Below are 25,772 nucleotides of genomic sequence, written 5' to 3'. Positions count from 1 at the left end.
TGTTGACACCTTCAGAGTAGCGCATAGCCTTAAGTTAATTCTAAAAATAGCACAAGAGCATATTTTTTTTACAGTTAAGGGAAGGCTGTGTTCACTTCACATTATCATCTTTAGGTTGCAGATAGCAGGGCCTTATAATGAGCAGTGCTGGAGTCAGATTTATGACCCAGGGCACAGAGGTGAAGTACTGAAGCACTGAGGTATTTAACTCATAAATAAGTGCTTGTCAACTCAATATTGGATTTTGAGAGCAAAATTATGTTTTTGAATGTTTTTAAATGGTAGAAAATGAAAATGAAAATTAAAAGTTACCTTCATGATTAAGTTAACTCTTTTAATGTTCTCCCATTTCAAAGTGTCACATTTGAAAACAGCAGTATTCCAGTAGACAAGTTGCTATATGTATAACTGACAAATACAGTCTTCTTTTTTGAATGTGAGAAATTTAAAGTGAGGAAAAATATTTCTCTGAAACATTAAGTTCTTAATGTTTTTCTCTACTTACAGTAATTTAAAGTGCGGAAAAAGTTTCCATCTCATGAACATTTATGCAGAATGTTTCTAGACCTTACATTTCTCCCATTTAATGAAATGGTTCTATGTTTGTATCATACATGTAATTGTGCCACATATAAAGAATGGTATTACAGTGCCATATGTACGTACAACAAAGGCTCTCAGTCACCCATACACATTTATCCTATTCATACACAAACATGTTTTACATCCCCAACGACCACTGACTCACATGGCAATCCTGTCATAGTGCCCCTAGTCAAAGTATTTTGTTCAAACCATAGTATCTGGTTCTATGGACATTAGGCTTACAGTCAAAGGATCGGGATTTGAGAGTGTCTGTTAGCAATGCACAATTTGCTTTGCCTTCAGTGGCTCACAATGATTTTCACCTATTAGAAGTAGCTCTCACTACTGAAAAGGTTGGAGACCCCTGGACTGGGTGTTGGCAGGATGGACCATCCAAGCAGGCTATGGGGGGTGCAGTTGTGCAAAACCCCTCTTGCACATGAAAGACACTGCCTCAGCTCACTCACAAAGAACTCATGAACTGTAGACAGACTGGGATCAGAGAGGGGAGACAGAAAATTCCAGAAATTTGTCTGGGAGTAAAACTCCAAAAGTTTTTTCTACTTCAAAGCTGGCAACAGGTTTAAAATTAGGACCCTCAGACTCACTCTTCAGTTCACTTCTGGACCTGTGAAAGGACTCTCAGAGGGCTGCCCTGCTCCCTGGGGCCTGCTGCACACTTCAGAGGACTGCCCTCCTACCAGAAATCTGTCCTTTGCCCTCAGAGGACTGCCCTGCTGCTTGGGGCCTTCTTTCCTGCTTGAAGCCAAGACTTCCAGAGTGACGACAAGGACTAGTTGGCTTACTTCCTGATCATAGAGTCAGGGACAGAAAAGACTACAACCATCTTGAACCTGCACCCGGGCCCAGCATTAGTGAGCTCTGTCCCTCCAAGTAGTGCCCCCCCATTCCCAGACCCTTGGAAGTGGTGCTAACAAGGCACATATATCCCAAATCAAGAACTTGGTACTTGGGAAAGTTTTCTGCCAAAAAGTGCTCTGAGAACGGAGTAGTGACTGGGACTTACTGTAATGATGACTTCCATGCATTGAAGGATACAGTTGAAGTTTATTAAAGGCTTCCAACAGATTACAGACTAGGTCAGTGAGAGGAGCCGGAAGGAGCGTCCGGTCTGTGCAGTCATCAGCTGTCGTCTGGCAACATTCCAGACCGTACAGCTGATGACGAGGGGGAGGGCGGTAAGGAGGGGAAGAGGGGATAGGGTGATGAACAACATAACACATCTTCCTCTTAACGGACAGGAGGAGGAAGAGGTGTGGGGAGGAACAGCAAGTAAAGGTATGTAATTCGCACACATAATCATTTAGTTTCCTGGAGGGAACCACCTGCCGACCCCTCTGGTTTTCTGGGGCAGTGAGCCATCATTGCTAGCAGCATGCACCAGGGAACGCATTGGGACATTCTGACCAACCTGAGAATAAACAATGTTATCCTCATCCTCCCCATAGTCTCACCATCTTCCCCTTGACCCAGCATGAACATGCTCATCACGTAAGTGTACCGAGGTGAGATCATGCCTTTCCTGACTCTCATCTGAACTGGGTAAAGAGGAACTTCCTGGTTTGCATGCAGATAACATGGAGAGGTGTCAGACTCTCCCATCACTCAAAAGTAAAGCGTTTCAAAATACCTGCTTACAGTGAGGGGTTTGGGAAACCTACTGTGCCCCTTGACTGTAAAACCACATTTTTGTGACACAAACAACATCACCTTCAAGCAAGCGAAGTGGTTTGCAACTGTGCTTTTTGTCATAGGGAGTTTTGCACTCTTCTTAGGCTTTTTCTAGCCTCTGACTTCCTTGGTCGGATGACTAGTCAACTCTTTTGGAAGCGGATAACCACAACATATTGTCCTTGGACATGGGAGTCCTACCCCTCATCAGTTCGAATGGACTGTGTCCTGTGCTGTGGCATGGTGTGCTGCGATATGCCCAAAATGTCTTACAAATGTCATTCTTCCACACCAGATTGTTGTTATTGGCTAGCTGTACAATACTTTTGATCACCCTGTTGAAGCGTTCTAGGGCCCCATTACCAGCAGGGTGATAGACGGATGTGGTTTTGTGGGTAATTGTGTTCCTATTTAGGTAATTCACAAACAAATCGGAGGTAAATTGGGGGCCGTTGTCGCTGACAATACATTTAGGCAAGCCCTCCTTGACGAAAACCTAGTCCAGAAATTTTACCACACTGGGAGCATCAGCTTTATTGACAAACCCAATCTCCGGCCATTTGGAGAAATGGTCATTGAGGACAATGGCAACACATTACTCTTTACAACGCAGGGCTTTACACAGCAAGCCATTACAACACATTCCCCTTTACAACACCCCAGTGGAGTTAGAATAGTAGATTGCATTGTAATGGACAATGCGTTGTAATGACTTGCGGTGTAAAGCCCTGCATTGTAAATGTTGTTGTGGAGTAAAAAATGCGGGGTAATGTAAATGCGTGCGGAATAAGTGTCATATTCCCTGAATGCTGATAGACGCTGTCAGACCCGACATGGACAGAACCTGACTTCTAGCATTTGTTAGTGGCACGGGACACCCCACAAACCCCCTATGAAGCTACACCCCTAGTATATTTAGATTGTAAACACCATACAAATTCATGTCAGGGGTTCCCTTAAGAGAGATACCTCAGTACGTTTAGAATATTCCAGCAAAATGTTTCATTACTTGCTTTTGTTAGCCACGAGCAGTACTTTCAATTACCGATTGCATCACTTTTGTTCCATTATGGGTGTTGCCTCTGGTTAGGGCCCTGGACACAGTGTGACCAGGTCCTCGGTACCAGTCTGTTCTGTGTGAAATTGATACATTTTGATATTAAAGTAGGGCCACGTTTTCAGTTTTGTTTCCACACTAAAATGCACAGGTCTTTACAGAATTTTACATGTTTAATTAATTTTTGAATAAATTTTTTTTTTTTTTTTTTTTTTTTTTTCTTGTATTAGAACCCAGAGACAACAGCATCCTTTCTAAGCAGGATAACGTTTAACTGGTACAATAGGTAAGACGTCATATTGTAAAATCACTTTTCATTGCTTCCTTTTTAAAAGATCTGGCCTAGAGGGAGTTGATTTTCCAGCACATTTAATGCTTCTTCAAGAATTATTTTTACCATTAAGGTTTTCAACTTTCCACTGAATCATACCATTCTTACTCGTGGGATTGCATGATCCACCAAACATCAGAATTCCCAATGTTTTTCACTGGCCATTTTGGACGGATTGCAATGTCACAGCTAGTTTGTTGTTAGTCTATGTGCTTGCCTTCAGGATGGCTGGAGAACGGATTGTGGTCCAGTACCACTGCTTCGAACTATTTATCTATTCTGCACAAAACTAACCCCGCCCCATCCCCATCACCAACCACACCACTGCACTACCACACCATTACCATTGCACTTTCACCCTATCCACATGACATACTATAGAACATAACTTCTACGTTTAAGCACCACATTAACATTTGAATGCGCCACATTACCACCACTGCACTACTAATGCAGAAACATACTTTCGCCACTTACCACCATCCAACCTACAGTTCTGTACTACGAGCATCCGGCACTGCACTAATCCCCAGCATCTTATTACCACCCTCAGACTTGTTTTATCCGACAATTCCAGGCAACCACTCTATTATATCGCTTTACTCACCCCTAACAGTGAAACGATACCTTCACAACCACATTACTATGTCACTCACCCTCTCAGCCCAACATCTACCACACTGTGAGCCACACTTCAGCTGCAGTACGGCATCCCTTCACCACTGAAATTTCCCTGATCTCATCAAATTATCAACCTACAGCAGAGCACAACCAATACCTGGGTTTTCAATACCACCCCACCACAGCCCTACCACCCCAACTGCCTCAGGACAACCTCACATCATCACAGTAACACCTATACTACTACCACTGCAGAGCCCCCAGATTCTCATTATCCCAGACCAGCTCAGTGCTCCTACTCCCTGATATCACGCTGCTACCCGCCAAAAGAACTCACCAGCGCCACTCTCTTCCAGCTACATGGCAATCCCAGCATTTCATGGCTTCCTTAGTGTCGCACTATCAAGTCAAACAAACACAAGGTGATGGATAGAATGCTTAAATTATTCAGAGCCACTGGTGATCACTTGAACAGCATTCCAGTCCATCGTTTTTCATGCACTATGTCACTCTTGATAGACGCACCCCTTATGCAAATCAGCACTAACTCTGTTCATCATGGGAACAGTCCATTAAAAACACTGACAGGTAAGGCCTCCTCCAGAAATAACCTAAGGCCAGTTTAGAGCCATTTGAGCATCGCTTGCCGGGTTTAACTTGCATCCGATGGCACAATGAGTACAGGTTACAAGTCTGCACTTAGAGCTTCAACCACAGCAAGCAACTAGGTGATAGGTGGCAGGCCTGAATTTATCTCAGCCACTAATGATCACTCCTTTAGCCTTGCAACTCTAAACGACACCTGCCTTATGCAAATCAATACTGGCCCTTCTCCCCATGGGAACAGTCCAATCTGAGCTGTCAAGTAATGCCCTCTTCCAGAAGGGAACACAAGCAAACCCTACTGGTTATAGCTTGCGTCCTGTGGCACAGTCTTTATGGGGCTCATGTCTGGGCATGCCCGTCGCGCTTGACGAGTCAATTACAACAAACAACAAGGTGATGTATGGAATATTATTGGCACAGGAGCAGGGTTGACTTGAATGTAGCTAGTTACTTCTGAGGTGCCATGGTGGGAAAAAACTATGGACTGCTATATGGCCAGAGTAATTATCAGTGGCTGAGATTGATTATAGTATTTCATCCATTACTCTTTTAGTTTTCCTTAATTTAACACTTTAAGTGCTACGAGTATGCCCGTATGTGGGCCCCTTGCTCTCTGTGCCACTGGAACCAATCTGTGCCTTATTGTAGTTGCCCAAATAGATTAAAATATGTCCGGGGTTTTTTGTTTTCCAGTTCAGAGGTTACTTGGGCTCAAAGTTTAAGCTGGACTGTTCCTAATGGAACAGGATTAAGGCTGATTTGCATATGACTGGTTCCTGTCTTGATGTTAGAATGGGGGAAAAACAATGGACTGGAATTGATCCCAGAGTAATTACCTGTGTCTGACTCTTTTTTTCCTTAGTGCAATGGGCATGCTCCGACGTGGGTCTCTTGCTCAATGTGCCCCTGGAGCCAAGCTGCACTGTATTCAAGAGGCTCATATAGCTGAAACCGGTCTGGGGTAGCTTGTGTTCCAGTTGAGAGAAGACCTTACTTGACCGTTCAGACTGGACTGTTCATATTGGAGCAGGACAGGGCTGATTTGCATTTGACTGGTTTCTGTCTGAGATGGCATGGCAGGCAAACAAATGGATCAACTGGAATGTGTTATTGAGTAATTACCAGTAGCTGAGATGAATGCATTGCATTCCACTCATCAACACTAACAACCCAAACCATGGTTCCATACTACCACCCCACTATTCTGTGCCAGCCTTGACCACAGAACTAACATCCTACATCAGTCCTGTAATAACCCCTAGCCTCATACTAAAATCGACCCACCAGTTGAATTCCCATCTCCAAGCACCATATTTCTTTTTCTCCAATGCACCCCACACCCACTGCTGCAAAACACATAATGCACTGCTCTGCTCTGCCATGCCAACCATTATGCCACCATCACACTACCATCTCTCACTACCACATTGCCCCTTCAACACCAGACTATCATCCACACTGCCACATTATTAACCCTCACCACCACACTATTCCCTCTATCTTGTGTGATTATCTCGCAGCATTACATTATCAAGCCCCCATACTGCACTACCACCCCTATCATGGCACTTCCACTACAACAAATTAACATGGTCGAGTGTTAATGATAAGAATTATTATAAAGGGAGTTGCAATGTTGAAACTATGTAGATCAAGAGAACAACAGAAAATATCATTGCCTGGAACACACAATAATTGCTCTTAAATATGAACTTCCAACCTCCTTCCAGTATTAACCACACTGTGGGCCTGATTCACAAGGATCCTTTACAGTCATGGTGGAGGCTCAGCACTTATGGTGGAACCTCCGCTGTGAGAAACTGCAAAGCGGATATTCCACCATGACTGTGGAGCATCATCCCTGACTGCGGAGCCTCCACAATAACCTTGGAGGCTCTTTGTGAATGGAGCCCATTGTACGCACACAATCGTTTTCTTCCACAATATTTGAACTATGTAATAATCCTTATTTAATGCATTATGTGCCCCAGTAGAATTGCTAAGCTCAGTAAAGCACTGAGTCTGATATTGACTTGACATGAACACATGGTAATGCATCTTCATAACACAAAGTTTATTCTGGGTACATTTTCAAAGAACTCTTACAGAAAAATTGCATTTCTTTCCAGAATTATTGTAAAAGGTTTTAAACATCCATTGGAGCTTGAAGACTTGTGGGAGCTGAATAAGGTGAATAAAACCAAGCACATCCACGACTTGTTTGAGAAGAACATGATCCAAGAGGTGAAGAAAGCCAAGAAAGCGCTAGAGAAGCGACGACAAAAGAAGGCGTATAAGAGACAGACGAGAGAGCTAATGAACGGCCTCAGCAGTGCTCCAAGTCACGATGTCCTTATATTGGTGAGTATTGCAAGGCACCTTTGACGCAATTCACTGCAAGCTGGAGATCCCCCTATCCTTGCTTATTACCAAATGCTAAGGTGAAACTAAGAGGTTTGTACCATCCTTCATATACAAACGGCATGCTCTACCAAAGATTAGGATTATGACCAGGCATTCATAAATAGTGCATTCTTACTTTTTAATGAAGTGTCATATTAATTTAAACATGTTTAGAAAGATTGGTCGTGTGGTCCGAAATATTTTAGCAATAAGGGCAAATGTTGTGGACGCCTCTTGGTAAGTTGAAGCATGTGAGTTTTGTCATGCAATGTACACGTATCTATTGCTCATCTCCACATACCAGCCGCTAGCTAGGAAGGCCTATGCTTAGTATAAGGTTAAATTATAGGAATCCTCAGTCCTCTCCCACTGTGCAATAATCAGCTTCTTTCACCGTCCTTCTCTGCTACTCCTTGTAGTAGGATACTTCTACAAGGAGTAGGAGAGGAAGATGGTGAACACCTGCTTGAAAACTCATATAGTGGTTTCTGATCCTTCTTGGTATTGGTTTAGTAGCGCAGGAATTATACGTTTCTAAAATTGCACCCGAGGAGACCTTTTGTGCTGAATATTCAAGCTGTGTAATCAGAAATGTGGTATTGTAAACATGGCTGCTCGTCTGTATTGTACATATTTCCCTATGAGGCTTCCCAGAGCAAATTCCTTTTTGCTCTGCACTGTATCCAGGGGCATAGCTAGAGATTGTGGCGCCCGGGGCTATCCCTCAGATTGCCGCCCCTGGGGGGGGGGATGTTGGGGGAAAAGGACGGTGAGCACTTGAAAGATGTCCGAGAGACACGTAGTATTGCTGTTAATAGTTACCTCGATCATGCAAGTTACATGCACATACATGACACGGTCAAAGACTACACAGTTGAATACACCGGTGACTGGCAGTACAAAAGAGAACACACAGACTGCATGATCTATCTGGGTACTCAGAAAAACCGCATGTGACATCAATCAGAGAGCTGTGTGAACAATCACCCCTCAGCACAATGCAAACATGCACATACATGACACTGCTTTGCACCGGTTTCAAAATGTTAAGAGTTTCCCCATAATCAAATGGGTGTAATTTCTGGTATTCATATGTTTCGTTCATCTTTATTGAGGTATTTTAATTTTTGCCCCTGAGAAAGTGTGACTTCTAGACGTTGACATGTCACTCATAATTACAATGAAATTCTGAAAGTGCCACACATAGCAATCTGAAACCTTGGCAGCTATCATGGATGAGCCACAGACTCAGCCACCCACCCCTCTCAATCTGCTGCTGCTCTCCTCTTACCTCACTCGCTCCAGGCAGGGATTATGGCAGGCAGGGGTGGTTTAAGGGGTTTCAACTTTGTTCCCCTATTAGTACTGTGTCTGCAGTCCAGCAGACTCAGTCCAGAGAGCCAGCCAGGCCAGTAAAACGCCCAAAGCTGCCTGCAAGTATAATAAAGCACTGCCCCAGGCCAGAATTGACTCATCACGATGAGAGCGTAGCGGTGAAGCGTGTAACGCATCACTGCTACATTCTGATGGAGAGGCGAGGGCTGGCCAAAAATGTCATTACAGGGCCGTCATTGGTAGTGCTCCCTACAACTGATTGACAGCCATGGACTCTGAGGCTGGGACGGGGGGCCAACAACGGTCGGAATACACACTAACTCGGCGGCCACGCGACTTAGTTAAGCCACGCTGCAACCTGCACTCCTCCTGACCTGCTTTCGGTAACTGCTGCATAGTGCAAACGCGGGACTTAGTTTTTGGCAATTTTATTGAAAGCACTATTGTTGCAGGGGGCCGGGGTGCTTTCAATTAAATTGCCAAAAAGTAAGTCCTGCGTTTGTGTGCACCGTGCAGCAGTTACCGAAAGCAGGCAGTCTCTGTGTGTGATACTAATGGCAGACTCTGTCTTACACACGTGTCCCTAACCTTAACAACAGTAACACGTCTCCAGTGCTCAGGCCTGAAGACATGCTGGTCCCACACTGCAGAGCTCAGGTGGTAACTCAGCATTCTGTGCCTCGCACGTCTCACCAGCTACAGGGGAGCAAAGATCTGTATCGATCAGCAATGCCAGCACGATGGCATAGTTTGGTGTCCTTTAATCTACCTATTCATCCAACATGCGTCCTTTATTTAAGCACAGTAGTGACTGAACAAACTCACCTACTCCTTGAACGTCGCGGCTCTTCAATTGACATGGCAGACTGCTACGAAGCTATTTTGTTTAAACCAATCTTGCATCAGTGAATTATGGAAATTGTATTAACAGAAGAATGAATAGACTACACTAAGAGGCGCATACCCTCTGCACTGACAATAATGACCACGGTTCTTTAGCTAAAGTCCAATGCTACACAACAGGTCTCTGCAGCACTTTCCTTATTCCCATAGCTTGTTCTTTCTTTGACGGAATAGTCCACTGTTACCATATGTGCGCGAAGGCGTTCTTTTACAATGCATTCTCCTGACCAGGGGCGTGGCTATCATAGGTGCAGCAGAACCGATGGAAAACTCTTTATTGCTGTATTTTACTAGTCGTCTAGCAGTAAGAGGTCAAGTTGCCTTGCTTGCACCCGAGCTCCTTACACCCTACGCCATTGTGCCTGACCTACTTTTGTAGGCGCGATTTGACAGCGCATCTAATGCCATTCCTTATGCCATAACCAGAAAAGGATCTTTAGGAAGCAGCATTAAGAGAGGGGCTTAGGCTCCTCCTACATGTTGATCGTCTTTTATTTTGTTTTTTTGTTGGGTGTGAGGTCAGAAGGAGTGCAGGTTGGAGCGCGGCTTTGCACTTTTAAACTACAGGGCCGCGGGCGGCGGCCGCAGCACTGGAGGCCCGTTGCGGCCGCGGCCGCCTTTATAATTTATTTGTGGACACTAAACACTGTGTTCGTTCCCCAAAAAATTATAAAGGCCTCCGCGGACGCAACGGGCCTCCAGTGCCAGGCGGCTGCGGCCGCCTCCAAAAATTGTGCCGCCTGGGGCTGTATCACAGAACAGCAAAACAGTCAAACATAGAATATTACATCATCCTATGGGGCTGAACAACTGAGGAGTGAAAAATGAACTAACCCCTGTTCACCAAGCAGGATGGCTGATGTGCTGGCCTACATTCCTCCCTTTGTTGTGGTGTAGGAGTGTAGCTTTTCAATTCAATTCAAAGTCTTTATTTCGACGATGAGTCATAAAAGACAACAATAATATACAAAGTTTCAGCTGGTTAAAATACATCTACATGCTCAAAAATTGAAAGTCGGGGCGTGGCCAAGATGGCGACGGAGTGAGACGTTCTCTGCGTCCCCTCCGGCGCCGAATTTCGCAAAGCACCGAATAGCACCCCCGGAACCGTGCTTTGACCGGCGGTTTTGCTGTCAAGGGGCACCGGAGCATAGTGGCTGAGTGCTGGTGGCGGCGCTAGTCCCTCGGGGCGTCCCACGAGGAGAAGCGCGCTTCTGGAGCGGAGGCGACGGAGGGCCTGTCCGACGCCGGCCTCGAGTAAGAAGGGAGGCCGACAGGAAGTGCAGACAGAGCGGTCGCCGTGCTGAACTGGAGGTCGGCCGGTAGCTGGAGCGGCGCCTCGATAGAATCAGCGACCGGCGGGATTCCCGGAGGTCAGCGTCTGCCCCCCTGCCCCCCGCCCGTATGTAGAGCTGTGTGTGCGGTGGCGGAGCCGAAGACTGAGTGCGGCCCGACGGAGCAGCAGTTACGCGACCCCCTGCAGTCCCTGCAGACCGGAGGGAGGTGAGCGCCTGGAGGCGGCCAGGGGGCTCAGGGCTGCGATCTGGCTGGTGAAGGGCACTGGCTGAGCCGGACTGCTGGGCTGGCCTTGCGAAGAGTCGACATTGGGCTCTGGCCGGCTGCGACGTCGGCCTAGTGCGGGCTGGGCGGCCGCCTGAGTGGGTCAACTGAGGATTGCGGCCACAAGTAGCCTACGCCTACAAGGCTCCGTGAGCGGCGGCGGCCTCTAATTGAGGGGGGGGCGAGACGCCTGGAGCCTCAGCTGAGGCCTACACCCTGAGTGACGCTTGTTCTGGAGGGCCTGGCCGTGCGGCGACCCAGGGCGCCATTTTCCCCACGGAGCAGTGGCCCGGGCATATGAGACGCTCTCTGGTCTTTGGGGGCACGCGCACCATTGCCCTGTGACCTGGTGGGGACTGCAAGATCCGAAGGACTGGCAGTGCAGAGGAGCGGCCCTGCCTTAGCTGCCCTGACGCTTCGAAAACGGTTCCAGGGAGGCCCGCCTCGGTCGCCCCGCCGCGTGGCCGGCTATTGATGCCGTGGGTTGTGGTCGCCGGAGATTTGTGACCTGGGGAATCGCACACGACCGGTCTTGAGATGACGAACAACCAGAGGAGGGGGAAGACTAACAAGGATGGCCTGTCCAGGGGCTCCCAACTTCCGCCATCGCCTGGGGGGAGCTCCTCTTCCGCGTCAGGGGACGGAGAGGCGCCGGTCACGAAAGCGTTCATGACTGAGCTGTTTGCTTCCATTAAGGATGATATCTCAGAGCTGCGGTCCCAGCTCGCATCGGACCTTAGAGAGGTGAGGAGAGACCTGGATGGTGTTGGCGAGAGGGTAGCCACCCTGGAGGACCATGATCTTACCCTGGCTAATGATGTCCATCAGCTGCAACAGGATGTGCTGCGTCTTAGGGAACAGAATCTGGATCTGCAGTCCCACGCTGAGGACCTGGAGAACCGCTCCAGACGGAACAACATCCGTATTAAGTCGGTGCCGTGGGAAGGGGAGTCCGGAGATCTGAGAGGCTATGTCCTGGAGCTGTTCCGGCAGATCCTGGGTGACGAAGCACTACCGGATGTTCAGATGGACAGGGCACATAGGGTTGGTCTCCCTAGGCGCGGAGGGGGCCCTCCGCCTGACATCCTCGTTTGCGTCCACGATTTTCAGTTGAAAGAGCGCATTCTGAAGAAGGCCCGGGAGGCTGCATCTATCCAGTTTCGTGGGCACCATCCGCAGTTGTACCAGGATCTGGCGGCTTCTACTCTGCAGAAACGGCGTGAGTTTAGACCAGTGACTGCCTTCCTGCGGGACCGCAACATTGCTTACTCATGGGGCCACCCGTTCCGCATCATATTTCGATGGAACAACAGGCTTGAACAGATCAGGTCCCTTCAAGTGGCCATGGAACTCCTGGGGATCGACGGTCCGGATGCCTCACCTGGCGGTGGGAGTCCTTCTGCACGGAGCCGGCAAAGATCCCCCTCCTGGCACAGGGTGGGCGGGGAGGGGGGGAGGAGGGTGCCTGATAGGCCCACCAGCATGCAAGAACGGGTCGACGCGGTGGCCTCGGTTGCCACTGTCACGCTGTCAGCCTCTCAGCTTGGTTCCGGGGCGGCGTGATTTCTGAAGAGTGATCTGGAAGGCGCCGGAGGGGCGCACCCCTGCAGGTACCGTGGGTTCATATGTACTTTGTGAGAAGACGCCCAGGTACGAGATTCGAGGGGGACATCGGCCGATGTCTCCTAGCCCTACCAAGGAGGACTCTTTTGGACTTCTGATGGTTTGTGAGGGGGTTTTCGGGGGGGGGGAGGGTCTTGGGGGGGCTGTTTGGGGTGTTGGGGTTGAGGGGGGGGGGGGAGATGGTGGTGACGCGGTCGTGCTGTGGATAGTGCTGTGTAGTGTTGAGAGGGAGAGTGTGTGGTGTTGTTGGTATGGGGGAGGCAAGGCGGGAGGGCCTTGGACTCGAGGTTGGGACACTGGGGAGGAGGGCTGGCGGGACACTGTTCTTCACGTGGGCTGTAACCATGGGTTTTTATGGCAGGGGGTGGTGGGCTTACCCCTGCGTTATGCAGGATTCTGGTTTTTGTCTCCCGATGCCTGTTAGCATAGGAACCTGGAATGTCAAGGGACTGAACTCGCCGCAGAAACGGCAAAGGGTATGGAAATATATAACGGATCACCATTTAGATATAGTGGGTCTGCAGGAAACTCACCTTACACGCGCAGATGAACTACGTCTCAAGCATAAGGCGTATCCTCTGATATACAGATCCTCTGCGTTCACCAAGCACAAGGGGGTGGCCCTCCTCTTCCATGCTTCGCTGCGTTTCCAGCCTGAGGCGATCCGCACGGATAGGGAGGGCCGCTGGTTGATGGTGAGGGGGCTGGTTCAGGGGCGGCTCTGTACCTTTGTTGTGTTGTATGCTCCTAATACTGGCCAGAATAAGTTTCTGCAGGGCTTACTGCGTAAAGTGGGTGATTTTGTTGAAGGGCAGTTGTTCATCATGGGGGACTGTAATTTGGTGTGGGACGGAGCGCTGGACTGTTCTGGCTCCCGCAGGGCGGATACTGGTGTGTTCTCGGAGGTGTCGCGGCAAACAGTTGAGGGCATGGCGTTGGTTGATGGGTGGCGGTTTCTACATCCAACGTCCAGGGATTACACATTTTTTTCACATGTGCACCGCTCGTATTCCCGATTGGACCATATATTCATAGGCCAGGCTCTTCGAGGAGATGTCCTTGACTCCACCATACTGCCCCTCTCGGTCTCGGATCACAGCATGCTGGTGCTTACACTGCGCTGGTCGTCGACAGGCTCCGGGCAACGGAAGTGGTATTTCCCGGCCTCGGTGCTTCGGGACGAGACGTCTGACAAGGCGCTGCGGGTAGCCATTAGGGAGTTCTTTGCCCTCAACCCACCGTCTGATACCTCGGTGACCAACACGTGGGATGCCTTTAAGGCGTCCATCCGGGGCACTTGCTTGGGCCTTAACGCACAACTCAATAGGATGCGACGCAAGGAGAGGGAGGCCCTGGAGGCTGAACTGGCTGCTCTCGAGCAGGCGCACAAACTCAACCCCTCGAGGGTGACCCTCCGGCCCCTCACGGCGGTGCGGGGGAAGCTGAGAGCCCACTATAGCAACAGGGCGGAGTTCACCCTACTGAGGCTGGGCCGTCAGTCCTACTCCTGTGGTAACAGGGTGGGGAGGCACTTGGCTCGACAGCTTCGTGACAGGCGGGAGCGGGAGTACGTTGGAGGGATCCGTGATTCTGCTGGACAATTGCAGCATCGGGACGAGACGAAGGCGGCCATCTTTGGTCGCTTTTACTCGGACCTCTACAAGGGGGACCGATTGGGAACGGCTGCTCAGGAAGATTACTTGGGGCGTCTACCCCTTCCGCAGGTATCTAAGGAATGGAATGAGCTCTTGGGGGCGCCGATTACCAGGGACGAGGTGCTAGCGGCTATTAAGAACTTGAAGCTTCACAAGGCACCTGGCCCGGACGGGTACACTGCTGTGTTTTATAAATCTTACGCCTCCGAACTCTGTGATTTCTTGGTCACCCTTTTTAATGACATGGCCACCTCTGGTTCCTCCACTGGCTCCTTAGCGGAGGCGATGATTACGGTCTTGCCGAAGCCGGGGAAGGATCCGGCACAATGCGCCTCCTTTCGCCCGATAGCGCTTCTTAATTTGGACGCTAAACTGTATTCGGCGATCTTGGCGTGTCGGCTACAAGACCTTATGCCGGCACTGATCCACCCGGACCAGTCTGGCTTTATTAAGGGTCGCCAGACGCATGATAACACACGGCGGGTGGTGCATCTGATAGAAAAGGCGGAACGATTCCGTATACCGGCGGTCCTAGTGGGCCTGGACGCCGAGAAGGCCTTCGATAGGGTGGACTGGGGGTTCCTATTCAATACCTTGACTGCCTTTGGTTTTTCGGAGACCTTCATCACTATGGTAAGGGCTAATTACTGCTGCCCCCGGTCTCGAGTTGCAGTGAATGGTCATTTATCAGCGTTCTTTGCTCACACTCGCGGCACTAGACAGGGCTGCCCTCTGTCCCCCCTGCTATTCGCGCTGAGCATCGAGCCGCTGGCGGTGGCGGTGCGGGAGCATGAGGGGATCCGAGGTTTACCATTTGCAGGGGAGCAGCATAAGATTTCGCTCTTCGCGGACGATGTCTTGCTCTCTATTGCTGATCCGGAGAGCTCGCTTCCTTGCGTTAGGGAGGCCTTGCTGGAATTTGAGGGAGTGGCGGGCTTTAAGGTCAACTATAGCAAGTCGCACATCCTGAATCTTACCCTGTCGCAGGCTGAGGTGGACCGGGTGCGGCCGCTGACACCGTTGGCCTGGGCCGCGGGTTCGATTGTCTACCTGGGGGTCCATTTGACTCCAACGGTGGGCGGACTGTTCCAGGCCAATTTTCCATCCTTGCTGGCGAAATCTCGGGCCGAATTGGACAGGTGGAAGCCGAAATTTCTGTCGTGGCTGGGCAGAATCCATGCCGTGAAGATGGTCCTCCTCCCTAAATTCTTATATTTGTTCCAAGCCTTGCCTATCCCCATGGGCAGCGATTTCTTTCGGCACCTCAAGACTTCCTTACTGCGTTTCGTGTGGCAGGGGGGTCAGGCACGGGTGTCATATGCAGTTCTCCGTCGACCGAGATCAGAGGGTGGGGTTGGGCTCCCAGACCTGCAGTTATATTACAAAGCGGCGCAATTGAGAGTTTTGGTAGAGTGGTCGCAACAGACCTCCGAGAAACACTGGCTCCATATGGACCGATGCGTTGCCGGTAGGTCGCTTTGGGACCTGGCCTGGAAACCAAAGAAGGACCGCCCCCTCAATGCATATATCAGCACCCCCACCGGCACGGTATTGAAGGTATGGGACTCCCTGGCGGGAGATGACCGTTGGACCACATTCCCTTCGCCGTTTACGCCCTTGCATTACAACCCAGCTTTCCCGCCGGCACTACACGAGGTCCGTTTGCGGTGTGGAGGGAGGGGGGGTGTCGGGCGTTGACCCATTTGTTCCACGGCCGGGACACCCTTACTTTCGCTAATTGCATGAGAGATTATGGGGTCCCCCAGAATGAGCGATTCCGGCATGTTCAGCTGCTGCACTGGGCTACGTCACCTGGAGTGGTGGAGGCGGCTACGAGACCGCCGACGCCGTTTGAAGCCTTTATTTGCGGACGTCTGCCATGAGAGGGGCTATCTCCTTCATTTACCAGCTGTTACTTCAATCGACCAATAACTCCTCGACCTCGCTACATGGGGCAATGGGAGGGAAATGTTGGGGCGGGATGTCTCGGATGCGGAGTGGTCGGCGCTGTGGCGCGACTTGACGTCCTTTAACCATTCCTTGCTCTTGAGGGAAGCCCACCTAAAAACGGTCATGCAATGGTATATGTGCCCGGCTAGGCTTCACCGCATTTTCCCGGGGACCTCAGATAAGTGCTGGAGGGGTTGCGGACTTCTGGGGGATTTCCGCCATATCTGGTGGGACTGCCCGGTGATCCGTCCGTATTGGGAGGAAATCCTTTCCCATATGAAGGACATATTGACTTATCCCATTGATGACTCTATGGCTTGTGTCCTGCTAGGGCTGCGTGACCCTGGCCTCGTCTATCAGACCAGGGCGGATAAAAAAAATTTGTGGCTGTGCCTCGGCGCAGCGAAGCTTACGCTGGCTGCGGCCTGGAAGAAGAGGGAGGCTCCGGCGATCTCGTTGTGGCATGCGCGGCTGTGGAGGTTACTCAGTTTGGAGAGAGTGGCGGACATCTTCTTGGGACAGTATAAGAACTTCCGATATCAGTGGGGGCCTCTGGTTACGTTTCTCTCTAAGGGATTGCCCTCGGCCGTGTGTCCGGCCTCTGTGAGATCGATGCACCTCTTTCAAGTGTGAAGTGGATCTGTATGAGTGTTGAGTGAATGGCGTCACCACCGGGGGGGAGGGAGGGGGTGGGTAGGGAATGTTGGATGTTTGGGGTTTTTGGGCTGTGGAGGACTCGCAAATTGACTGTCTACATCGCTGTATAGAATCTGGAGGTATGGGGTCCGGCACATTGCGGCACTGGTCACCTTAGTTGGCCCGGCCTACTGATGAGCGTGATAGCACACTATGTTCAGTGATTCTTCAATGTTCTGTTGTCCTGAGCCTGGACTGGATATACTTTTAAAATGCTTGGGTCATTGCTGTTGTGCTTACAAGGCTTTTACCTTGCTTTTGGATACTGTGCGGTCTCCCGCAGCCCTGTGTTTGTTTCTTATGTACCTCAAAATAAAATAAAAATTTTACAAAAAAAAAATTGAAAGTCATTTGTTACAAAAACCAACAGGGTTAAACACATCCCAGGGCTTGGTGACAGATCAACTATCCGTCTCACAAATTAAAAAAATAATTAACATCCAGTTAGGTATAAGATATTGTACATTAACAACTCTATTATACATATTGACTAAAGTTAAGATCATCTAAAAAGAGACTACGGTTAAAATATATATACAGAAGAAAACTAAAAGGTCATCTCGGACACGATTTAATTAAACGAATTCTCCATGACCAATGTAAAAACTTAGCCACTGCAATAACCACAGGCTGAGTGGTGTCAGTTTTAAGAATTCTTAGAGCTTCACAGCCAGTTTGAATGCTAAGCTGGAGACAGATGGGTCTCAGCCATACCCGTCTTGGAACTTTATACACAGGGCAACAAAATAAAATGTGACCAATGGTCTCCTTTATGGTGGGGCAGAAAGGACAGGTGGGAACAAGTCCTCTCCATTTACAAGTGAAGGGATTTGTTGGTAGAGTTCCCACCCTAAATTGGTGGTCTCTTTCTAGCCTCCGGGACAGTAATATAATCCCAGTACCCCTCTAACGCAGGTAGATGTTTTAGTTCCAAAAACTCAGTCGTTAGTGACGGACCAATGGTCGAGCCAAATCTCTTCAATGTTACCAGGCTCCAATAAAGGTCTCTTAGGACCTTCTTGGGGGGGAAGGTGTTTGTTATGGGATCCTCCCATAGGCTGACCAAGCCCATGGCAGAAAAAAACCTCACACAACCACCCGATTTTGTGGGCCTTATCAGCTTTCTTACATCTAAAAAAGCCCTAGCTACTGGGAGAGTTCAGGGGTAACCCACAATCTCCTCCAGTACGCCACTGGTCTGTAGTGGGCCTTGTCTTCCAGTCGCTGAATGCCTAGATCATAGAAAAGAGGGGTTAACGGGGTTGATGCTGGAAGGCCCGAGACCCGACGGAGAAACTTATTTTGAGACCCAGTCAAATGAGATAAATTGCTATATCCCCACAGTTCCGCCCCATATAAAACTGCTGTGGCTATTTTGGCATCATAAATTTGCAGTACTGGTGTTATCGGCCTGGTGTAGGAAAGAAAAAAATCCTTAGTTAGGGCTCCTGATAGCTGGGCATGCTTAGTAGCCAGATGTGTAACGTGTGGTTCCAATCTCATTTGGATGCAAGGGTAATGCCCAGATATGAAGAAACCTGGGTCTGCTCTAGTCTGACCCCATTCAGTGCCACATTACCTCTAACATGTTTAGATTTGTGCAATACCATGAACTTAGTCTTACTAGCGTTTACAACAAGTCCATGATCCTGACAGAAGACCTCAAACACATCAATGGCTCGTTGGAGGCCCTGCTGCGTTTTGGAGATTAAAAGAGTGTCATCTGCAAACATCAACAGGGGGATCGGCACACCGTCCAGATTTGGAGCATCGGTTGGACAATGCATAAAGTAGCCGATCACCCTGTTGATGTATAAAGAGAAGAGGGTTGGGGCAAGAACGCACCCTTGGCGTACACCCCTCACTATAGGGAATGTATCTGTCACATTACCTTGTTGGTTCCACCTGATTTGGGCAAAATTGTCCTCATGTAGTCTTTTGAGTAGGGACAAAATATTTAAAGGCATGCCCTGGTCTGCAAAAACTGCCCACATTGTTTCTCAAGGAACTAGGTCAAACGCCGATTTAAGATCGACGAATGCCGCAAATAACATACCCCCCCCCCCCAAGGATAACCACCCTCCAGTAAATTAAAATAAATCTAAAAACTTGATCAATGGTGCTTGTATGACTGCGGAATCCTGCCTGATGGGGTGACAATACTTCTTCCTCCTCAATCCAAGCTAGGATTCTCTGCAGGACAAGCCTTGCAACAACCTTCTGTATACAATTTAACAAACTAATGGGCCTGTAATTGCCTGGATCGGAGCGTTCACCCTTTTTGTACATTGGTATGATCACCGCGCTTTTTCAAGTAGTTGGTATGGGCGAGCCGTTGGCAATGCCATTTGCTAGGTTCTGGATGTAAGGTTCCCAAAGCTCTTTATCATGCATGAAGAGGTCGGCTGGAATAAAATCCAGACCAGGTGCTCTACCCTTTGGGATGCAATTAAGTACCTTTCTAACCTCTATCCTTTCGAAGTGTAGGGGAACTACTGCTGAGTTACTAAGCAAAGGTCCCTCGGTATCAACCCGGGTCATTTCTTGAGATGAAAACTGGGCAGCGTAGTGGGCGACCCAGAGGTCAGGCGAACCTGAATTACTTGGTTCGCCCCTCTGTGTCCCCCTGCCCCACTTAACCATATCCCAAAAGGTACACATGGAGCATTCCTTACTTGCGGAATACAGCTCCCTCCAATACTCCTCATCCCAAGCACGTTTAGCATCATATTGCGCTTTTTTATAGAGGACACGTGCGCTCTTGACCCCAGCTCTATCTTTTGATTTTATTGCCACTGCCAGAGCTTTGTACGCAGACCTACACGACTTCCCATACCACTGATCTTTCTTCTTAACAGGCCCATTGGACTTAGGTGGCCCACTTTTCGTAAAAAATACCCTAAGTTTATTAAAAAAATTGGTGTGAATCGGATTCAGATCTGCCGCCGCCCCCTCTTGGTTTGTGCAATTTAGGAGATCATTAGTCGCTTGGATAGTAAGTTCCCTCATTGCTGTTAACTTGACCTCATTCGTTGAACAATTAGCCCATCTAATATGCCTGACATCGTTCGATAGTGCGATGTCAATCCTATCCGGAGGAGTTCCCTCCTTCAAATGTTTCCCTAAGATAAATGTAAGACAAAGGGGATCGTGGTCACTTTCAGGCCTTTCACATACCACCATGTCCTTTATGGTGGACCAGTTCTCTTTATTGGTGAGTATATAATCAATCCGGCTCTTGCGTGAACCATTATTAAAGGTGGAAGCCCCGCATTTATCAGAGGCGGATCTACCGTTGATTGCTCTCAACCCTAGTCCAACACATAGCATCTTAAGCTGTAGTGCAGCCTCTGTCCATTTTTTGATTGGGGAAATTGTCAACTGAGGGATGTTCCATCTCCTGTCTTCCTCAAAAGTGAGGTCCACATCATTACTATCTAGCGGCTCAAAACAACAATTAAAATCTCCCGCAACTATGATATTACCCTGGTATACAACGGTAACCACGCATTTTTTACAATGCGGTACCGTTACCACACTACTTTTACCACGCAAGTCGTTACCACGACTTGCGCTGGGGGGCGCTCCAGGATAGTAAATAGTTTAATTTACTATCCAACTCCTTTCCCTAGAGTCCACGGGGACTGGAGTTGGAATAGTAAATTAAAAAATTTACTATCCAGCGCCCCTCCACGCAAGTCGTTGTAACGACTTGCGTGGCAAAAGTAGCGTTGTAACGGTACGCGTTGTAAAAGTACGCGTGGTACCGTCATATATCCTATTACCCTTAGTGGAATAAAGCTCAAGGAGAATTACTAATTCTTTAATAGTTTTGGACGGTTTCCCGCCCTGCGTTCCCCTTGAGTAAACATTAAAAACAAAGAGGTCACTGCAACTGAGGCAACGAATTTGAATTATCAATATATCGTTGCTTTTAGAGTCTAAGCGGGTCACTTTATATCTACTATCTTGTCTAACTCACGTTAGAAGTCCCCCTTTTGATCGACCACGTAGACTTGGGATTGCATGGACACTAAAACTAAGGAATCCAGGTCTGTGCTCTGGGGCATTCAACCAGGTTTCCTGAAGGAGCACTAAGTCCCAGCCATCAAGGAATGCAAGCCAATCAGTGGATGATGCCTTGCTCTTAAAACCTACCACATTCCACGAGACCAGTCTTGTTAGAGGATGGTCACTGGCACTCATGGAGATTTCAGAAGGGCCCCCTGCCACGAGATCCTCGTGCTCTCCAACCCCCATTGGACCTACATCTCTAGGCGGAATATTCGTATCTCTGAGGGCAGTTGGAGCAGCACTGTCAGTCATTACAGGGTGTAAGGAGCCCTGTGACCCATATACAGTGTGCTCATCAGCAGAACCCTCTGTTTCCTGGTCTATAGATCTCCCACCACAGAGTCAATCATTAAAGTCCAAAGAACTTAAGGCCTCATATCTATTGTTTAATGCCCCGGTGCCCGCTCTTAAATTAGGTTTAGCTATATTGCTCAAAATAGAAATATAAATAAAGTAGAATAATTATCCAACAGTCTTAAGCCAACAATCGGGATTAGTAACCGAAACCAATAATGTCTCGCACCTCAATTGTAGAGGTCTCTGGTACAACTCGGGCGCAAATGAAAGAGGGGGGGCCCTGCCCGGCCTCCTCCGGCCTGTGACGGCCTTGGACAGTCCCGCCCTTGTCCCGGGCTTCTCCCGGGCAGCTCCCGCGCAGCGGTAGTTTGTGACCAGTATATAGGGCGAGCAGGAGCCAGTGGGCGGGGCTCTCAGGGAGCGCTGGACCAGGTGTTGGTGATCAGGCAGGGACTCCTGGGAGATTGAGTCCCTGCCGCGTTGCTCCTCGCCCCTCCACAGGCTTTCAGGCGTCAACACTGTCCGCACAATCCACCCAATGCTGCTGACCCCGGTGAGACGATGAAGCCGCTAGCCTGAAGGACGCAGTGGCGCCCGTGAAGCGGGTGCTGCAAGTTCTAGCGCTAAAGCGCTAGTCGAATCCACACGGACAGAGAGCTCCTCCTCACAGGTCAGTTTCAAAATGCTTCCCGTAGTCTGGGTGGAAGGAGGGGGACTTAAGCCGTGCAGGGCCAGTGGGCGGGGCTCTCAGGGAGCGCTGGACCAGGTGTTGGTGATCAGGCAGGGACTCCTGGGAGATTGAGTCCCTGCCGTGTTGCTCCTCGCCCCTCCACAGGCTTGCAGGCGTCGACACTGTCCGCACAATCCACCCAATGCTGCTGACCCCGGTGAGACGATGATGCCGCTAGCCTGAAGGGCGCAGCGGTGCCCGCGAAGCGGATGCTGCAAGTTGTAGCGCTAGTAGTGCTTGTAGTGCTTGTAGTGTGCTTGTGGTGCTAAAGCCCTAGTCGAATCCACACGGACAGAGAGCTCCTCCTCACAGGTCAGTTTCAAAATGCTTCCCGTGTAGCTTTTCACATTTCCATTCACTGAACCTTTAAGGCCAGTGCAAGGAAATGTGCTGCAGACCATTGTGGGTGGAGGGCTGTGGATCCTGCTGAAATTGTGACTCTCCTATTAGCATGACTAGAGAATCGGGATTTCATTAAAGACAATGAGGCTAACATTATGCATACAACTTTTAATGCAGACCCAAGCAGCCACATACATCACAAAGCAAGAGTTCTAGATAAGAATGTTATAAAACAAATAAAAGGCATGAGCACTAGGCAATCAGCTTCTTTTAATGTAGTGTAAAGAAAGGAATGGTCCAATAAAATCTCAGAAAAAGGTTCCAAAAACTTCAAGTAAAACTCCAAAAGTTTTTAGTGTATCACGAAGAAGAAGGAGATGACAGACGAATAAATTGGTCCGTCGGTCAGGAACAAGAAGTTACGAGAGATTATCTGAAAAGAGAGGGAGATATAAATGTTTCAAGAAAATAAAATGCAAAAGAGCAAAAAAGCATAAGAAACAATACTGTAAATAAGTATAACAACTACAAAATAAGCATTCAATATAAACATAACATAGTGTAAAAGTATATTGTATGTTAAAAATCAACCACCCAAAGGAAAGGGTGGGAGGGATAATGTTAGCCTCCGTGTCTTTAATGAAATCCAGATTCTCTAGTCATGGTAATAGCAGAATCGCAATTTCATTATAAGACTGGAGGATAACATTATGCATGTTGGTAGCTATGTAAGACAACATCAGACATATGAGTGATAGGTTTGCAATAGTGATGAGCAAAAGTTCTAGAATTAGACCAATCAGCAGGTTTTAGAATATCATCTAACTTACCACCTAACTAAAAGGACTTACTGGCCATTGCACCTCTGATAGAATGTGGTTTGAAAATACTCATATCGATACCTGCAAGGTTCATAACAATTTTAACCCATCTTGCAATAGTGGCAGAGCTAATACCTTTGTGAGGTTTAACAAAGGATATAAGTAATTGATCCACACCAGAGCGGCGAAGTGCATTCATTCTTAAATCATATTCTTTCATACAATCCACAATACTGAGTTTTTTACATGTATCAAAGCGTGGATAGAAAATAGAATCAGACATAGTCTTGGTTCTTCTATGCATTTCAAATTTGACTCCAAACATATTATAAGATCTATAAGAAATATCTAGAGCTTTAACATCAAAGACCCTACGACAAGAAATCAAACAAAGAAGAGTAGCTAATTTGATAGAAAGGTTATTTCTGTTCAACAGAGAATTATCAGGCCAACCAGAGAAAAGGTCAAGAATTAATTTAACGACCCACAGAGATTGATATCTAGGTTTTGGAGGTCTTCTAAGTCTGATACTCTTAAGGATTCTACAAATAATAGCAATTTTACCTACCGTTTTACCGTTGACTAGGGCATGACCATTGGAAATAGCCGACCTATAACAATTGATAGATCTATAACTTAGACCCCTAACAAATTGTTCCACAAGAAAATTAACTATATCAACGATAGGTGCTTCCACGGAATCCAGGTTCCTTTCCAGGCACCTACGTAACCAAACTTTCCAAATGTTGTTTCACCGGAAGTGTGTTCCAGGGGCCCATGATTCTCCTGAGGAGAGTTGAAGCTGTCGACGAAAGTCTTGCGAGATAATTGGATCTCCTGACACTCTCCAGGTAAGAAGGCTCAAATTCCCTGTTTGATCAAGAGGGTGAATTTGACCGTCTATGACTGTAAGGTGTCCGCAAGGGGAGGAATTAGGAAGTCAGTTCTAGGGTAGTCGAGAACCAGGCTTGGGATCGCCAGAAGGGAGTCACCAGGACAATGGCAGAGTGTTGATGTCTCACTTTCTGAAGGACTCTCTGGATCATGGCAAATGGGGGAATGGCATAAGCGTTGATCCCTTCCCATGATTGGAGAAAAGCGTTCACTGCCAGAGCACCTGGGTCTGGCATCCAGCTGTAATAATGCTACAATTGGAATGTGAGTCTGCTTGCAAAGAGATTTATTTGGAAGGGACCCCAAAGGTTGTTGAGGGAGTTGAACACAGAGGTGTTGAGTTCCCAGTCGGTGTGATCTAAGAGGAACCTGGAGTTCCAATCCGCACAAAGGTTCGATTTCCCTGGAAGGTATTCTGCTCCTAGAGTAATCTTGTGTTCTACGCAAAACATCCAAAGTTTCTTGGCCAAGTTGGAGCGGTCTTCTGATTTGGTGCCTCCCAGGCGATTTATGTAAGCTACGGCAGACATGTTGTCCATTTTTAGGGCTCGCCTGCTGTGCGCATGCGCATAGCTGGTGAAGCTCTATAGGGGCTTAAACAGCGTTTACCCAAGCACGATTCCACTGGCGATTCTTGAAGTGCATGTGCTTTTTAGGTCATTGCGCAAGCGCAACCCCTAAAAAGCGCGTGTACAATGCCACCAGCCGCCTGCCTGCCTGCCTCGCATTACCACATCAAAGGCAGCTTCTCAGCGTGCGCTCATCCCCTAATTATTCACGGCCGGCCGGCCGTACTTTCAGTTTCACGGCCGCCGGCCGTGTCTCTTTTTATGCTAACTCCCTCTGTACCTCTCCTTGCATCCTCCTCTTTACTTCGATTCCTGCCGTTTTCTCTCTTCTCCGGCTGTTTGCTTTGCTTCCTTGTTAGGATGTGTGCCCCCCTCACCCTCACCCCCTCACCCTCACCCTCACACTCACTCACCCTCACACTCACTCACCCTCACACTCACTCACCCTCAACCCCTCACCCTCACACTCACCCTCAACCCCTCACCTCTCACCCTCACCCCTCACCCTCAACCCCTCACCCCCTCACCCTCAACCCCTCACCCCCTCACCCTCAACCCCGCACCCTCAACCCCTCAACCCCTCACCCCCTCACCCTCACCCTCAACCCCTCACCCTCAACCCCTCACCCTCAACCCCGCACCCTCAACCCCTCACCCTCAACCCCTCACCCTCAACCCCTCACCCTTAACCCCTCCACCCTCAACCCCTCACACTCAACCCCTCACACTCAACCCCTCACCTCAACCCCTCACCCTCAACCCCTCACCCTCAACCCCTCACCCTCAACCCCTCACCCTCAACCCCTCACTCACCCTCACCCTCACTCACCCTCACCCTCACTCACCCTCAACCCCTCACCCCCGCACCCTCAACCCCGCACCCTCAACCCCTCACCCCCCTCACCCTCAACCCTGCACCCTCAACCCCTCACCCCTCACCTCACCCTCACCCCTCACCCTCAACCCCGCACCCTCAACCCCTCACCCTCAATCCCTCACCCTCAACCCCTCACCCTCAACCCCTCACC

At 48.9% G+C, this 25,772-nt stretch overlaps 1 protein-coding gene across 1 annotated transcript in view; it reads left to right on the top strand.

The window, feature by feature from the left end:
* The window catches only part of ABCC2 (ATP binding cassette subfamily C member 2), a 678,688-nt gene that overhangs the window by 214,842 nt on the left and 438,074 nt on the right, over nucleotides 1–25,772 (top strand). The window contains exons 5-6 of the mRNA XM_078643538.1: nucleotides 3,565–3,620; nucleotides 7,022–7,253. Of these exons, the coding sequence (XP_078499664.1) occupies nucleotides 3,565–3,620; nucleotides 7,022–7,253 (288 nt within the window). The remainder of the gene's footprint in view (nucleotides 1–3,564; nucleotides 3,621–7,021; nucleotides 7,254–25,772) is intronic.

Source organism: Lissotriton helveticus, chromosome 5_1 (assembly GCF_964261635.1).
Source record: "Lissotriton helveticus chromosome 5_1, aLisHel1.1, whole genome shotgun sequence".
Classification (NCBI taxonomy): Eukaryota; Metazoa; Chordata; class Amphibia; order Caudata; family Salamandridae; genus Lissotriton; species Lissotriton helveticus.
Note: the sequence above shows the minus strand (reverse complement) of the source record. Positions and strands in the feature narration are given on the sequence as shown.